This window comes from Pleurodeles waltl, chromosome 4_2 (assembly GCF_031143425.1).
Source record: "Pleurodeles waltl isolate 20211129_DDA chromosome 4_2, aPleWal1.hap1.20221129, whole genome shotgun sequence".
NCBI lineage: Eukaryota > Metazoa > Chordata > Amphibia > Caudata > Salamandridae > Pleurodeles > Pleurodeles waltl.
The window spans coordinates 20,118,934-20,135,242 of NC_090443.1; the positions used below are offsets into that span (position 1 = coordinate 20,118,934).

The window sequence follows — 16,309 nt, forward strand, 5'->3', positions numbered from 1 at the left end:
AGCCCTTTTTGAAGTTGCCCCCATCAAAGGCACCGCTGAGTATAAGAACTGGGCATCTAACCCTATCATCTCAGTACATTTATGGACCTATGGTTAGCCTGCTAAAAAGAAGGACTGCTGTGCTGCTGAAGGATTGCCACTCTGCTGGACTGCTGCTCTGGAAGAACTGCTTTCTTGCTCTGCCTGATGCCCTCCTTGCCTGTGTGAGAAGGTCTCACATCACTTGAACCCAGAACTGAGTGACTTCAAGGGCTTGCTGGCTTGCCTCCCGTTTTCTAAAGTCTCAGGGACACAAGACTCTCACTCATCACACATGGTACCTGGTCTCTACAAGCTGTGAGTCTTGCTCTGCCACGTGGTGCCAATCCAGTCCTGGGCCCTTGGAAGTGGGTATAAAGTGCTGCTCCAGCCAAGAATTAACGCATTGACGTTGTTGCGCCACTTGGAACTGGCACATCTCCATCAATCCCGACTAATCACAGCTGCTGCAAGGATCAAGTTCAATGCATCACTGACTGTGCAGTACATCACCTCCATTTCTGACAGATCTCCAACTATGCATGGCTTTGAGCCGACCCGTAACCTCCATCTCAAGGATTGACGATGACGCATTGCCTCCTCTGCTCCTTGCATCTTCTAAGACGTTGATGCAAACAGGGTACTTTTTCAGCAGGCCAAGGCCGTTCCCTTAATCCGATCTGCACTACATTGCAGTTGTGTGACATTTCAGATTTGACCTGCTGAAGCGCAACGAGATAGCCCTGGTTGGCACTTTTTCCTTTTAAGCACTACACTTCAGTTTATTCTTTTAAAATTCATAACTCACGTTCTACTTATTGTATTTTTGTTGTTTTGGTCCTGTTGTGTTCAATAAATTAAGTTTTGTTTTTCTAACCAGGCGTGGTATGTTTTTGCGTGATGTTTTGACTCTTCTACTGTTTGAAGTGTTGCACAAATACTTTAGCAAATTGTCTCTTAAATTAAGCCTGACTGGTCTGTGCCAAACTACCAGGGAGTGAGCACAGGTTAATTTACTTACCCTGACTAGGATTGTGGTTCCTGCTTGGACAGGGTGCATACTTCTGCCAACCAGAAACCCAATTTCTAACAATGCACATGTAATGTCACATTGGTTCAAAACTTAACATACAGAGGTTGCACAATGTCACCACAGTTGTACTATACAACCTTTGTATCTTAGCAAGGTTTTACTTGTGTCAATATAATACTGTGCTGTACAACCCCCATGCTATGAATGTAAACCTGTAATGTATACCATAGAAGCACTCAAAAGAGGATGTATGACTTTCTAACACATGCGTTTACCACGCATGGCTTTAATACACATCCTTTATCACAAACATGCCTTTACAACACAAGATAAATATAGTTAAGGTAAGTTAAACTCCTATCTAGCTATCTTCACTGAAAAAACAAAGGTTAGAGTGATGTTATACTTCGGTGACAAGGACAGTTTAAACAAATGGTTTAATCTAATAAAACCATTGAAATGTACTAGTTATAATTATTTCAAGTAACTATAAATCGCGCCCTTGGATTGCCCAGCTTATGATCTGGCATATTACATCACTCATGACCTGTTCTAGGACACCATTGAGAGCATCAGTGCAACATCTGAAATGACATCATTGAAGACAACGCTGTGCATGGCGGGGGCACGAGAACGCAGTGACCTATCTCTCTCACACATACTCTCCTTCCCGACCCCTTACCCTCTCTTCCTCTCTGATTCTTTCTCTTTACCCCTTTTTCTCACTTGTTCTCCATCTGGTCCACTTTGTCTTGCTTCCTCTCACTCACTCACAAGCAGTGCTTGAAATGGAAAAATTAAAGTGCAGGTACTCTGTGCCAGAGTGCCTGCTTGTTTCTGAGAAGTGCCAGTACTCTCCAATTAAAAGTATTATGTTTTTCTTGAGATGTGCCGGTACTCTCCCTCTCAAAATAAAAAGGTACTCTCCCTCTCAAAATAAAAAAGTGCCGGCACTCAGTACCGGCCCATTTAAAGCACTGCTCACAAGGACCCTCTTGTTTGCCTTCTCTCTCTCCTTCTCACGCACTCCGTCACCCAATCTCTCTTTATCCCTCCTTCACTCTTTCTCTCTGCACCTCTCTTTGCCCCCTTACCTCACACTTCCTTTCTTCTCTTCCTTATACTCTGTCTGCTTCTCTTTCACTGATCCTCTCTCTTACACACACATTCAAAATCATTCTCCTGTCTTCCTCCTATCGTCCTCCCTCTCTCCCTGTCCTATCTCACTTGCTCGCTCTCGTTCCTTCCTACATGCTTTCTCTTTCTCCCCGTATCTATATCTTCTTAGTGCTCTCGCCTTCCTCTCTCTCCTTCTCCCGACTTCCCCTCGCAACCTGCTTTCCCTAGTTTTCTTCTCCTAAGCTCTCTTCCCTAGACTGGGGTAGAGGGAAGGGTTCCTCATGACATGAGCTGCCCCAGTTTAGTTTATTGATTGCCCTGCAGACAGAGTACACCCCCCCACCCCCACCCTCCGCAGTGCTCCAACAGTAACAGGTCCCGCTCCAGGCCCAGCCCTTTGGAAGTCCTCCACCCCATCTGCCACGGCCCTCTCCGGAGGATAGAGAGGACGGGCATGAATGGAGGCCGAGGCTTTACCATGACAAAGGGGCAGGATCCCGGAGAGGGGGCTGAATGAAAAGGCAGCTGGGGAATAGACCACCAGAAGCTGCTTTGTGCGCGTAGCAGGGGGAGCCCCGGCCTGGCTGAAAGGCGAGTGTTTGTACCGTGTCATTGCCCCCTGCTGGGAGACAAACAGGCCCAGTGTCGGTGCTCACCCGGAGCCGGTTACACATTAACCTTCCACCTCTGAGAGGGGGGGGGGTCTGCCCAAGCCTCCCTCCTCACACCCGACTCTCACCCTACCTCAGCGCTCGTGACCCCACTCGCGTCACCCCAGCACTGCCTCACTGTGCTCTCTCCCCACTCTTACCACTTCTCGGTGTTTGTCAGCCCACACATCTCCGTGTATTTTCCCCGTGCCTATTGTCCTCTCCCCCCCCCCCCCCCCATGCCGGCTTGCGTCCTCCTCACAAGCCTCGACGTAGAGAGACCTGGCGTCTCTAACGAGTGAGGATGGAGATCTCACCTGCCAGTGAACACCGCCCCCTACTCTTCCGTGTGTAGAAGTACTGACCCTCGGGGTTGAGTGCCCCTTACACCTCCTACATATAACTTACATATAATCACTGTGCTGTCCACCGCCTTTGAGCCCTCTCTCCACTGAGTATAGTTGTTTGTTCCTCACCTCCACTTCCCCTTAGTACTAACCCCTATATCCACTGATTGTGAGTACTGGGCCCCTCCTCTCCACAGCCTATGCGTTCGGAAACCGCTTCTCCAGAGTCAGTCAGTACTGGCCCCTCTGCTCCTCAGTGTGCGACCGCTGACTCCCCAAATCCATAGCATGTGAATACTAATTCTTCTTCAAAAACTGTGAATACTGATCCCTGTACAAGGCAGGCCAAACCCACCGAACTGTTTTAGGGTGCAGGGCTTTGACAAAACCCGAAACAAGCAGACTTTGATGTGGTAAAAAAAAAAAACGGTTCCAAGTGTTATACCTCTTTTGCAAGTTGAAAAGTCGAAAAGGGAAGCATTTACCACGTATGGTAAGTACCTCATTGCCGGGAGAATTGCATTGACCAGGTGCGGTAAATATCTCACTGCATTCCGCCATATAATACCTCTACAAGTAGCAATCCCGCCAATTGCCGAAGGGTCTTCGTCTTCCAGGACCGCCCAATCTACGTAAGAGACCTGAAGCCCTATATCTTATATCTGACGCAATGGATGTATGACTGTAGACACAGGTGGGGGGCGGAAGGGCTAGGGTTGGGAAGAACAGACGTTTGTGTTTGCCGTAGTGATTAGCAATTCCAATCTGAACCATGATGGGGTGGGGGCCTCCATGCACAGTAAAACTGCCCCAATCCAGAGACCCAACAATGGCGCCGGTTCTTTCACATGCATCCACTGCAGGTGTGTGTGCTTAAGGTCGAACCCCTGACATGGAGAGGGCTTCTAGTCCACGGTCAGTAATGCAGGGGGGAGTCGCATGATATCTGCCTCGACTGATCCATAACCCCCAAACCATGTGCATGGGAGGGGGGGGGTAAAGGTAGAGTATGTCAGAACGAAGACAAATGAGATTGAGGAGACAGACTCAGAGTGAAGGAACAGTGTGAGAGACAGAAAAGAGGAGTACGTGAGAGTGAATGGAGAGGGAGCAGAAGTAAATGCGAAGCAAGATTGATGGGGATGATAGAGAGAGAAAGCAGAAGACGGGCGAGAGGAAGTAACATGAATGAGAATGAAGGGCGGGTAAAGGCAGAGTGAGTGCGGTAAGGGAGGGTGGGTGAGTCAGGCCGCAGCTCGGGGCCCCTCTGAATCCCACCCACCTCGCAGAGCAATCGTTGCCCTCGAGCCCCTCCCCTTGGATGCGGCAGTTAAGGGAACAGCAAGGATGACAGGGGAACCAGTGCCCTCAATACGAGCAATTTCACACCGAGATTAGATCCGCTGCAGCCAGAGCGCTCCCCAGGGAGGGCAACGGGTGCAGGGCTCGGGGAGGGCAGCAAGCGCCGGGCGCGCACAGTGCACCTATGCGAGGAGAGAGCAGAAAGTACCAGAGCACTGGAGGGCTGACTTCCAGGGAGAGAGTATACTATACCAGAGCACTGGAGGGTTGACTTCTAGGGAGAGAGTATAATACATACCAGAGCACTGGAGGGCTGACTTCCAGGGAGAGAGTATACTATACAAGAGCACTGGAGGGCTGACTTCCAGGGAGAGAGTATAATATATACCAGAGCACTGGAGGGCTGACTTCCAGGGAGAGAGTATAATATATACCAGAGCACTGGAGGGCTGACTTCCAGGGAGAGAGTATACTATACCAGAGCACTGGAGGGTTGACTTCTAGGGAGAGAGTATAATACATACCAGAGCACTGGAGGGCTGACTTCCAGGGAGAGAGTATACTATACCAGAGCACTGGAGGGCTGACTTCCAGGGAGAGAGTATACTATACCAGAGCATGGAGGGTTGACTTCTAGGGAGAGAGTATAATATATACCAGAGCACTGGAGGGCTGACTTCCAGGGAGAGAGTATACTATACCAGAGCACTGGAGGGTTGACTTCTAGGGAGAGAGTATAATACATACCAGAGCACTGGAGGGCTGACTTCCAGGGAGAGAGTATACTATACCAGAGCACTGGAGGGCTGACTTCTAGGGAGAGAGTATACTATACCAGAGTACTGGAGGGCTGACTTCCAGGGAGAGAGTATACTATACCAGAGCACTGGAGGTTTGACTTCTAGGGAGAGAGTATTATATACCAGCGCACTGGAGGGCTGACTTCCAGGGAGAGAGTATACTATACCAGAGCACTGGAGGGTTGACTTCTAGGGAGAGAGTATAATACATACCAGAGCACTGGAGGGCTGACTTCCAGGGAGAGAGTATAATATACCAGAGCACTGGAGGGCTGACTTCCATGGAGAGAGTATAATACACCAGAGCACTAAAGGGCTGACTTCTAGGGAGTGAGTATAATATACCAGAGCACTGGAGGACTGACTTCCAGGGAGAGAGTATAATATACCAGAGCACTGGAGTGTTGACTTCTAGGGAGAGAGTATAATATACCAGAGCACTGGAGGGTTGACTTCTAGGAAGAGAGTATAATATACCAGAACACTGGAGGGCTGACTTCCACAGAGAGAGTATAATACACCAGAGTACTGGAGGGCTGACTGCAAGGGAAAGTATAATATACCAGAGTACTGGAGGGCTGAGTGCCAGGGGTAGAGTATAATATACCAGAGTACTGAAGGGCTGGGTGCCAGGGGTAGAGTGTAATATAACAGAGTGCTGGCGGGCTCAGGGGCAGGGAAAGTATAATATACCAGAGTACTAGAGGGCCGAGGGCCAAGGAGAACATAATATACCGGGGTACTGGAAGGCCGAGGGTCAGGGAGAGAGCATAAAATATAGTACTGAAGGGTTAAGGGCCAAGGAGAGTATAATACACCAGAACACTGCTGGACTGAGGCCGAGGGAGAAAGCGTAATTTACCAGAGTACTGAAGGGCTGAGAGCCAGGTAAAGAGTATAATATACCAGAGTACTGCAGGGCTGATGGCCAGAGAGAGAGAGCATAATATACAAGAGTACTGGAGGGCTAAGGACCAGGGAGAGAGCATCATTTACATGAGTACTGCAGGGCTGATGGCCAGCGAGAGACAGCATAATATACCAGAGTACTGCACAGATGAGTTCCAGGGAGACAGCATCATTTACCAGAATACTGCAGGGCTGAGGGCCAGGGAGAGAGTGTAATACACCAAAGCAATGCAGGTTTGAGGGTCAGGGAGAGAGCATAATATACCAGAGTACTGCACAACTTAGCGTATCGGAAAGCATAACATACCAGAGTAATGCAGGACTGGGAGCCAGGAAGAGAGGATAACATACTGGAGTAATGCAGATCTGCAGGCCAGGGAGAGAGCATACCAAAATGATGCCGGACTGAGAGCCAGAGCGTGTCTGCATAATATAACAGAGTACTAGAGGGCTGAGGGCATGGAAGAGCATAATCTACTAGAGTACTGCAGGACTGAGGCCAGAGAGTGAATTATGTACCAGAGAACTGGAGGAGTGACAGCCAGGGACAGGTTAAAATAGACCAGAGTATTACAAGACTGAAGGCAGGGGAGAGCATAATATACAAGAGTACTATAGATCTGAAGGCCAGAGTGAAAGAACAGTGAACTGGAGGACTGAGGGCCAGGAAGAGCATATTATATAGGAACACTGTAGGACAGAAGGCTATGGAAATAGCATTATTACCAAGTACTGCATGGCTGAGGGCCAGGGAGCGCATCATATACAATAGTACTGCAGGGCAGGGAGAGAGCGTAGTATACCAGAGTACTGGAGGAATCAGGACTAAAAAAAGAACATAATATACCAGAGTATTGTAAGGCCAAGTGCCAGGAAGAGTATAATAAACCCGAGTACTGCAGGACTGAGAGCCAGCGAGGGAGCATAATATGCCAGAGTACTCTATGGCTGATGCCAGAGAAAAAGAGCTTAATATACCAGAGTACTGCAGGGCCGAGGGCCAAGGAGAGCACACTATACCAGAGTACTCAAGTGCTGAGGACCTTAGAGATAGCATAATATACCAGAATACTGCATAGCTGAGTGCCAGGGAAATAATTATAGACCAGAATACTGCAGGGCTGAGGGCCAGGAAGAGCACACTATACCAGAGTACTCAAGGGCTGAGGACTAGGGAGAGTAAAATATACCAAAATACTGCATGACTGAGGGCCAGAGAGAGAGTATAATATACCAGAGTACTGCAGGACTGAGGACCAGGAAGCCACAGCAGTACAGGACTGAGGGCCTGGGAGAGCATCATATACCATAGTACTGCTGGGCTGAGGGCCAGGGGGAGAGCATAATATAACAGAGTACTGCACAACAAAGGGCCTTGGAAAGAAGAACATACTAGAGTAATACAGCACTGAAGGCCAGGAACAGAGGACAACATACCAGAGTACTGCAGGTCCGAGAGCCAGGGAGAGAGCCTCATATACCAGAGTGCTGCAGGACTGAGGCCAGAGCGTCTGCTTAATGTAGCAGAGTACTAGAGGGCTGAGGGTAAGGAAGAGCATACTATACCAGAGTACTGCATGACTGAGACCAGAGAGTGAAGTATGCACTAGAGTACTGCAGGAGTGAGGGCCAGTGAGAGGGTGTAATATACCAGAGTTTTACAAGACTGGATGCAGGGGGATCATAATATACAAAAATATTCCAGGCCTGAAGCCCAGGATGAAAGCATAATATACAAGAGCACTCCAGGACCAAAGGCTAGGGAGATAGCATCATTACGAGAGTACTGCAGGGTTGAGGGCCAGGGAGAGAGCATAATATGCCAGAGCCCTACAGGAGTGAAGACCAGAGGAACAGCATAATATATCAGAGTACAGCAGAGCCGAGGAAGAGCATAATATTCCAGAATACTGCAGGACTGAGTGCTGGTCTCAAGCATAATATAACAGAAAACTGAAGAGCTGATGACCAGGCAACACATAATATACCAGAGTGCTGCAGGGCTGAGGGATGGGGCAAGAGCGCAGGAGTCCAGAGTACTGCAGGAGTGAGGGCCAGAGGGAGAGCATAATACACCAAAGAACTGCAGGACTAAGGGACAAGAAACACAGAATATACTGAGTCCTGCCGGAGTGAGGGCAGTGAGAGTGTAATATACCAGACTACTCCTGGACCGATGGTCAGGAAGAGTGTAATAGTCCAGAGTACTGCAGATCTGAAAGCCATGGAGAGAGCATAATATACCAAAATACTGCAGGAATGATTATATGAACAGAACATAATAAACCCAAATATTGCTGGACTGAGGATCAGAGACAGCATAATACACTAGAGTACTGCAGGATGGAAGTCCAGGGAGTGCATAATATACCAGGAACTTAAGGACTGAAAGACAGGAGGCACATACTATCCCAGAGAATGCAGGGTTGAGGGCAAAGGAAACCACAAAATACCAGATTACCAAAGGATTGAAGGCGAGGAAGAGAGCGTAATATACCACAATGCTGACTAGCTGATGTCCAGAAAGAGAGCAATATTTCAGAATACTGCAGGGCTAAAATACAAAGAGAGAGCATAATATACCAGAATACTGCTGGACTAATGGCCAGAAGAGCACAATATACCAAAGTACTACAAGACTGAAGGCGTGGGAAAGAGCGTAATATACAAGAGCATTGCAGAACTGGGGGGAGGGAGAGCATAGTATACCAGAGTACTACAGGACTGAGGGTCAGGGAGAGAGCATAATATACCAGAGTACTCCAGGACTGAAGGCTAGGAAGAGCCCAATATATATTAAAGAACTGCAGGACTGAGTGCCAATGATAGAGCATAATATATCAGAGTACTGCAGGAATAAGGAGAAACATAAAGCATGAAATATAGATCCATGCAAAACTAGAAGGTAGGCAGAAAGCATCATATAATAGAGTACTTTTAGGGGTGGCAGACATTCAGAGCACAGTCATAGACACCACAACTACCAGGGGCAGGTGTACTGAATGATATGTACACAAAAGCAGCAAGGCAAAACAAACTGATACACAGAGAGATTAAACATCTTCTACAGGATATTCTTTATTTAGGACAAGGGACCCTCAGCCCATCAATGCTTCATCACTGGTTTACCACCTCGTTCAGAAAATGCATTGTATCAGTCCTGAATTGGCTCCACAGGATCTCTTATCAGGAACTATGTTTAATTCCGTTAGAAGGAGGATTGTTCAATAGAAATGGTGGGATCTAACTGAGATCAAAATCATCTGTCAGCTAAACTAAAAAACCCTTTATTCTATTCGCCCCGCTAACATTAAAAATAAAAAGGTAGAACATTTTGGAAAATGTATTAAACCCTCCGTCTACTGGTCAACATGTTTTGGCCGCTACAAACAGCAGGCCTGTTTCCTTCTTCAGGACCTTAGCATCACTGTTACCTGACTCTACCGTATAAGGAGTAATCCCAATGTGTATATTGTGTAGGGTGTACTATGAGATTTCAGACAAAATAAATAGCCAGTAAATATTTGCAGTTGAATATTTCCTCTGTGGAATATATCCTACATTATTTAAGCCTCACGAAGAAAAGTGAAGGAGATAATCCCATGTACAAGAATTTTCATCAACAGGTTCAATTTCCCTGAGTCCGCTTTTTATCCTCTGCGTATCACAGGGACCAGGGAAAAGGCAGGATGTGTATTAAACAGCACAACAGGAATTGAGAAAGAGGTACAACATACCTTATACTAGAGATTCACAGGAACTTAGACAGGAAGAGAGTGTGCACACCAGAGCACCACAGCCACTGGGGCCTGGCCAGAATATCTTATACTGCACCAAAGTATGGCGCAGTATATCCAAATGTTAGCTAAAGATACTTACACAAAGCAGAAGGTAAAACTAGTCAAGCTCTGCTCATTGAACCTTCAGTGTCGGCACATGCACGGAAACGGGAATATGGACTGCAGAGTTCTTTCTTTATGGGGATGGCTGGCATGATTTGTTAGGGGGAACGACTGCTCCATTCTCCTGAGGGGTCGCTGGAGGAACTATCGAAAATGAAGTTTATGTACGAGGAAGGGAATCACAGTTCCTTCCGAAAAGTGCTTGAAATGGAAAAATTGAAGTGCAGGTACTCTGCACCTGCTTGCTTCAGAGAAGTGCCATTAATCTCCAATTAGAAGTATTACGTTTTTTTTAGATGTGCAGGTACTCTCCCTCTCAAAATAAAAAAGTGCCGGTACTCAGTACCGGACAGTACCGGTACTCAGTACCGGACAGTACCGGGTCATTTGAAGCACTTCTTCCGAACAAATTTTAACAACGCTCTGCAAATCTATCGACTCTTTCAGAAGGTACTCTTGAGTTATCTCCTGGACATTTAAAAATAGCCCTGAAAAAAGTGGTTTCTCATGTGAGCCTTAAACAGGCACAGAATACTGTTCGAAACTTAAGAAATGCAAAGTGATAATGACATCAGCCTTCATACCTTGTACTGTCACCTGAACACAATGTATGCAGAGTGCAACTCGGGTTAAGGGGGTGTGTCGTTCCACTGTGAACATAGTACTGTGTGCCAATGGAATCGAGGATTTTAATCTTGTGTTTTTGTTTGTCATACCATAAGAACACAACATTTGAAGTTCCTACAACTGTGTAAAATCAGTGATTGGTGCTTGAAAATTCTAGCAGCTTTCTCAAAATTAGTATGTAAGCTGTAAGATTTGTACATTTTTAAAGTTTTTTTTATTTTATTTGTATTAATTTATTCTTGAGTTCTCTGTTAAGGTAATTATTTTATATATATTGTTCTCGATGGTTTGTTGATCTCAGTCATGGTCTTGGTACTAAGACGTTGTACTAAATGTACAAGTGTGTACTAAGACACTGCATATCTAGTGACTGGCAGACTCAGTCTTCGTCGGAGTGCCATAGAGTTGCTGGGAGTCAAAGAGCGTTATGGACATCAGGTGCCAGGCAAACACACACAGCCTAGGTAATATGACCTGGGACTCTGAGTTTTGTATACTAGCTTGCTGCAGGGTCTGTGGAAAGCATAGGGCAGCCTATACCAGAGTAGCAGTTGGAGAGCATCTTGCACTGGACTACATCAGACCCTGGTATAGCCAGAGGGCAGCATTTATCTACATGGTCAGCGCAGAAAGAGATCTTTCTGTTCTGGAATACTGCAAGACGTGGGAAGCAGAGGGCAGCCTGCACCAGAATATCCATAGTTTGTAGCAAGTAGAGAGCATCTTACACTGGAATAGGGCCCGCCCCAGGACAGACAGAGAGTGTAAGAAAGTACAGTATGCATGTATTTTTATGTATGTAATATGTGATATCTGTGTAGAGCAAACCTAAAAAAAGCTAGCAGAAAGCTGTGCAAGGTGAAAGGCAAGAATGGAATCATTGAGTGGTTGGAGAGGTAGTGGGTTTCTAAACTCTGACAGAGCGCCTCCCCATGGGGAGGCGTGGCATTTAGGACCCGGGGCCACCGCGGCCCGACCTTATACGGGGACGGGCCCTGTGCCCAGCGTACAGAGATTATCATAAACAAGAGTACTGCAGGCCCAATGGATAAGGAGCTTCATATAGCTAAGTACAGGGCAGAGGGAAGGTGCAAATCATTGCAAACTGGAGTCCTTTAGAGTCTAAGACAAGCAGCGAGCATCCCAAACTGAAGTACTACAATGCTTAGGATCGGTACAGCTCATCCTAATCTCTCGAGTAATGAAGGCCTACGACAAGCAGATAGCATCATGTACTAAAATACCACAAGAACTAAGGGGAGGCAGAGGACATTGAATTATCTTTAATTACACTTTGTGGACCACATTACAGTTTGTGTGATGATTATCACATCTTTGCAGTTTTCTCCTGATAGATTCCAACAGGTAAAACCTACTCAATTCAGGGGGGAAAGGCCTGGCAACAAAAGAAAACCAGGCAATGTGTTAAAAAACTAATCTGAGTGTGATGCCTCATTTACATGAAATAAAAAGGTTTTGCCACATATGCTAAATACTTTACCCCGGGCTTGCGGATTTACCATATTTGGTAGATACCGCCTCCTTCCATTATGCCGACATGTAATTAGTGCCCTAGAGAGGCTTTCTACTCCATTTCTTCAGGTGAGTTGTTGAGGGAAAGTGATATTTTGATGGTACTTTAATAACGTCATTTGATTAAACTGGGACATGAATAACTGTTCTAGAGAAATGTGGTATTTGGATGGAACTGTAAGTGAGGCACTTACCTACATCGCTGTGTAACCTCCATAGGTCGGATGGTCGGTACTTGGATGATACTTAAAGAGAGGCTCTCTACTACATGACTGTATGAATGTCGTGCCTGGGGAACGTGGTACTTGAATGATCATGTCAGAAAAGTTTACCGCATTGCTGAATCTATAGCAGTTCTATTGGAATGTGATATAATTCTGGGTGTTACTGTGAAAGATTCTCTTGACCCCACTGGTGCTGGGGGAGCATGATATAGTTTAAGAGAACATCTTACCTCGCTTGGTCACTGTTTGCCTCGTGGGTGGTGAGCTCCTGTACTTGGCAGAACCTGGTGAGAGGCCTTCAGGCCCATTCCCTATCTCCCGGGACAGTGGGGTGCGTGGTGTCTCCAGACCCTTCTCCAGAGCCAGGTACCGCACCTGGGGGGGTTCCGAGGTACTCAACATCTTCGGCCTCTTGGTGGACAGGTATCCAGCTTGGAAGCACTCCATGTCCTCTGGAAGGTGGAAGGGAGGGAAGGGGTGAAGCGCCCCGTACCCAAGCATCCCAACTGGCCCACAGTCCAGGCTAGGGTGCCCAAACTGTGGGTGCAGTGAGACTAGGTGGGGTGGGTACTCCCTGCTTGGTGCTGCTGTGCCCAAACGGTCTGGGTGATGGTACATGAGTGAGTAGGCTGTACTGAGGAAGGGCATGTGGTTTGACTTGTCCATGGGTACTCCAAAATGGCGGGTTTGCTGGCAGGGCGTGTTGGTGCTGCGTGTGCCCTCGGCGGTCGATGCTAACACCAAGAGTGCAGGTGATGAGAGTGTATTGATGAGGCCTGAGGAGTTATCCATGAATCAGGAGCGGGTTTTCCTACTGAGACCTGTTAAAAGAAAGAGATTTGTCAAAGGCAATCTGTTTTTTTACTCAACACTTGTGAGTGTCAAGGCCTTCCTCAGACTGCTCTCCCCCTCGCATTATTTCCCTAACTTCCAAGACATTTTTATATGTACATCATCCATCTTCCTTCTCAATGGCAACATTTTTCACTGTCCCTCCTGCCCCCATGCTCCCTCCCTGCCAGGCCTTCATTACAAATGTGGGCCTAAATTATGAGACCTAAGTAAACTCCTGTTTGCACAGGGATCAGAATTAGTAGTTGTGTGATAATTATCAGACCCTTGCAGTTTTCCCCTGTCAGGTCAAACCTGTCAGAATTTAAGGGGGGAGAGATATAAAAAAGGAAAAACATGCAAAGTTTGAGGAGTTCAATACCAATTCTGCATATTATGGTCTACGTAAAAGTTAAAAACTCAGAGTAGGAGGTTTTTAACTTTTATGGTAACTACCTCATCCTATTCCACCTAACAAGTAATGACGGCCTTTGCCTCCATCCTTCACAAGGGAGGGTACCAGTTAGTTCATGAAAAGATGGGGCTGCGGATTGTTGGACATGCACGGGATAGGCCTGTTTGATGGTGAGTGGCATCTAAGATGTACTGATGTGATGTTATATTATGTTGATTTGTATAGCTCACTAATCACCCGAGAGTGCATCAACAAATGTGTTACGGGAGCTGCAGAGTTGACAGTAGACTGGTTAGGTGGTGAGGTGAAGTATGACTGCAGCGCAGGAGAGTGCAGGGAACACAGAAGACCTGATGTTTTGTGGGACATAGATAGCGATAGAATGACTGTGTGATGCCAGGCTTGGCGCAGGGCGGGCAGGAGAGCTATTGTGCAACCAGACACCTACCAGCAAGGTGAACAAGACACTTGTTGGTTTACTGGACGTAGATGGAGATAGAAGGCCTGGAGAGGGCTAAAGATAGCCCAGGTTGACCAGTAGGCCTGTTTGATGGTGGGCGAAGACGGCAACAGCTGAGCTGGCTTGCGGTCAAGGATGATGGAGAGAGAAGTAGATGGAGATTTAGACAGGGTAGGCTGGTGTCTGCATAGCGGGCTCTGAGCATGTTCGGTGGCGGGGAGAGAGGGGAGGACAGCAGAGCATCAGTACATGGACTGTGAGAGGAAGAGATAGCGGACAGGCTTCGAAAGAGACTGTGAGAAAAGTCAGGCAGACAATGTCAGCACCTCCACAGCAGGGACTGCGAGAGGGCGATGGATGGTAGCCAGTCGTGTATGCACACAAAAGCTCTTCAGCCAGTCCCACCACCGCCCCCCTATAACTAGGATCTCCTCTCCTAATCCCATTAGTCAAACAATAAGGGGATAATCTCCACTTGGGCCTGTGATTAGCTAGCCTTTTCGTGAAACCTGCCCCCTCCTGTGACCTGCTAGTTTCTGAATTTGAATGGCCCACTTGAGTCTGGTCGCCCCTACTCCCCACTCCAAAGCAGAGAAGTGACAGGTAAATCGATATCTGAAGGTCCTCAACGTAGGGGGTGGGGGTCTGACAGGTGATGTGACAACTGAAGATGCTCAGTGAGTAGGGTGTGACAAGTGATGTGACAAATTATAATACTCGGTGAGTGGCTCTGTGGCGTGTGACCCATGAAGATGCTCACTGGGAGGGCTATGGCGGGTGAAATGACACATGATACAAGTCACCGAGTGGGACTGTGACAGCCGAAGTGACGCAGAATGGAGGTGTGGCAGGTAAAAAGGGGAATCTGAAAGTGTTTACTGTGTAGATGCGTGACACTCCGCCGTGACCCTTGAAGCTCGATGGATCAATTTACTGCTGCATGGTTCTCTATGTTAGCTACAGGTCGCAGGTTCAGTAGAATATCGCACCTCCTCCAAACACACACACAATCTTCCTCTCCACACTTCTGATGATCATTCAGGTGAATATTATTAACGTTTGACATGTGGACAGCTCAGTCTTTATCGTGCACTTAACCTTGTCATACCGAACAGCCTTAAGGCTTCCCAGCTAGCGCCGTCTTTCGCATTTGAAAAGTTGAACAAAATTAGCTTGTCTATTTCCTGTTGCTTAAGGACGCAACATACAGCAAAAACTATTTTCTCGATTATGCACAGTTCGACTAGCAGTGAGACCTATCCCAGAGAGGGGTCCCCGTGCGCTATTTGCACCAGATCGTGTGAGAAATAAACTGGTACTCACCTAACACTCCGCAGCATCCACTGTTCTGGAAAAGAGGCCGAGACTGTTCCAAAGGGAGGTCATAGAGGTCCCCAATCATGGGTTGCAGACTGCTCGACGTCGAGTGGTACAGGCTGCTGCTCCGGATCGGGGGAAGGGGCAGGTGCGGGGTTCAGACTGGTGTATGGCGCGGGGTGCAGGTTGCTCCAGGGGGTACAGGCTGGTGTGTGCCCGACTGAGACCAGATGCCTCTCTTGCGCTTTGCTTGCACCGAAGAGATTGCCTATTGCTCCCTGGGCAGTCTGGGATGTGTGTGCTCAGTGCAGGGGACCCCGCAGCCCCACACCCTCGTTCTACGAGCCCCTCCCTCTGCCTTTTTTCTGTTTCCCCTATTTTCCTCCGGAGGAGGGGAGGGGGCTCTGACGCTCGCTTTGTCTCTGAACTTTCCCTCTCTCTGCCCCATCATTTGCTTTCTGCAAGTCGCTCCTCGCGACCCCCTGCCCACCCTGCTCCCCCGGCTCTCACCCCAGACCCCCAGACCTCCAGACCTCACCGGGTTTGTCAGATTTCTGTTTCTTTCCCTTCTCCTCTTTTCTCTTGCTTCCCCATTTCCACGTCAACTGTCACTTCAGACTCCCACGTCCGTTGCTCCCATCCGTTTGTAGTCAAGTTTTCACTCTTCACTGTCTGTTTGCCTTCTTGTATTCCGTTCCGCAACCAACAGGTTTCTTTTCTCTTCACCCCTGCCCTCTTTCCTACATTCTTCCCGTTTTCTTTTCTATTTTCCCCCTTTAGTTCTATTTCTCTCTTTTCTCCCCCACACTTTCTCTCCTTTCA

The 16,309-nt window shown here is 47.6% G+C and overlaps 1 protein-coding gene across 3 annotated transcripts in view; it reads right to left on the minus strand.

The window, feature by feature from the left end:
* LOC138292066 (E3 ubiquitin-protein ligase RNF220-like) overlaps positions 1 to 15,894 on the minus strand; it is a 111,930-nt gene extending 96,036 nt beyond the window's left edge. The window contains exons 1-2 of one of the 3 annotated variants that reach the window (XM_069230420.1): positions 15,494 to 15,894; positions 12,695 to 13,285 (exon numbers count right to left, since the gene is read on the minus strand). In XM_069230420.1, coding sequence (XP_069086521.1) covers positions 12,695 to 13,256 — 562 coding nt within the window. In that variant the 5' untranslated portion in view covers positions 13,257 to 13,285; positions 15,494 to 15,894. Of the gene's footprint in view, positions 1 to 3,612; positions 3,721 to 12,694; positions 13,286 to 15,493 lie in introns of those variants that run through there. The other 2 variants (XM_069230421.1, XM_069230422.1) reach the window with 2 other exon arrangements.
* Positions 15,895 to 16,309: the final 415 nt, after the last annotated feature.